This window comes from Cyprinodon variegatus, unplaced genomic scaffold (genome assembly GCF_000732505.1).
Source record: "Cyprinodon variegatus isolate N-32 unplaced genomic scaffold, C_variegatus-1.0 Scaffold120, whole genome shotgun sequence".
Classification (NCBI taxonomy): domain Eukaryota; kingdom Metazoa; phylum Chordata; class Actinopteri; order Cyprinodontiformes; family Cyprinodontidae; genus Cyprinodon; species Cyprinodon variegatus.
Window position 1 is genome coordinate 804,305 of NW_015150573.1, and position 1,206 is coordinate 805,510.

General features: G+C 38.2%; 1 protein-coding gene across 1 annotated transcript in view; it reads right to left on the reverse strand.

Annotated features, from left to right (window-relative positions):
* The window catches only part of mtpap (mitochondrial poly(A) polymerase), a 31,560-nt gene that overhangs the window by 18,981 nt on the left and 11,373 nt on the right, over positions 1 to 1,206 (reverse strand). The window contains exon 5 of the mRNA XM_015375526.1: positions 552 to 763. Coding sequence (XP_015231012.1) covers positions 552 to 763 — 212 coding nt within the window. The remainder of the gene's footprint in view (positions 1 to 551; positions 764 to 1,206) is intronic.

A 1,206-nucleotide genomic window follows, 5' to 3' on the forward strand; every position in this document is an offset into this window, starting at 1 on the left:
TAAAGATGCTGTCGCTAATGTTAATACAGACTAGAGATGTCCCGATCCAGGTTTTTGGACTTCCGATCCAATACCGATACTGGCCGATACCAGCCTATCCGAGCATGTATTTAAGCTGGGGACAAGCCTAATACAGACCAACAGAAATGCATGTTCACTCCTCACTCCAGAGGACAGGCTGTCCCCAGAAGAGAAGAGAACGTGATCTGGGAAATGCAGTGTCGAAAATACAAAATCTGCAGAAAAATCTTTCAAAAACTGATTAGAAAATATAAAATCTTTAAATAACTTTTAAAAAAAAATACAATCTGAAAATATAAATAAAAAAAAAATCTTAAAATCAAAAGTAAAACAATTAAACAAAAAAAGAGAAAAACTGACTTAAAAGCTTTTCTTTGTTAAAAGTTTCTAGAAAGTTTAATTTAATTTTTGCATCATTATATTTCAATTTACTAAATGTTTTCTTCGTTTACAACAATAACTCAATCCATAAACCTGAACTAGTCATCACAGCACGGTGCAGCCAGTGGGCGGCGTCTTCCTGCTGTTACCTGTTGTTGGCCGTCAGGTCGCACTGAAAGCCAGAGGGCTGGTGGGCGAATCGAACCAGAGGGCAGCGAGCGTTGAGAATCTTCTGCACCCCCACACAGCCAGGCCCAAAGTGGTCCACGCACTCCCCGATGACGGACAAGATGCTCTGGGTGACGTGGCGCTCCGAGTTGGTCCGTTTCATCTGGTACTCAAGAGACAGACCCGATTTTGGCTGCAAACATACAGGAAACAAAGATAATCAATGCAACCCTTATGTATATTTTATTTCCTATCCTGCCATGTTTGACAGTGGGTTAAATTTTTACATGTAAAGAGAGTCTAAATGTAGAAGAATGATTCAGATTTTCTCCTGCATCCGGGATATTTGTTTGGTGCTTTTGATCGACCCTTAGAGTAACAATGCAACGTCAAAGCTAAAGCGCTTTGTCACTCACCACCATTTTAGCAGGCTAGAAACGGCTGCAGACAACGATAACAAAAGTTGGACATCCGGAAGTATATTTTTTAGGGCTCCAAATAATGATTTTTTATTTTTATTTTATTACACTGGAAAAATGATCTAGAAATAAGTAAAAATGTCTTAAATTAAGTGAATTTACACTTAATTTAAGTAGGTAAATGAGATGATTTGCCAATGGAATTAGTATTTTTGCT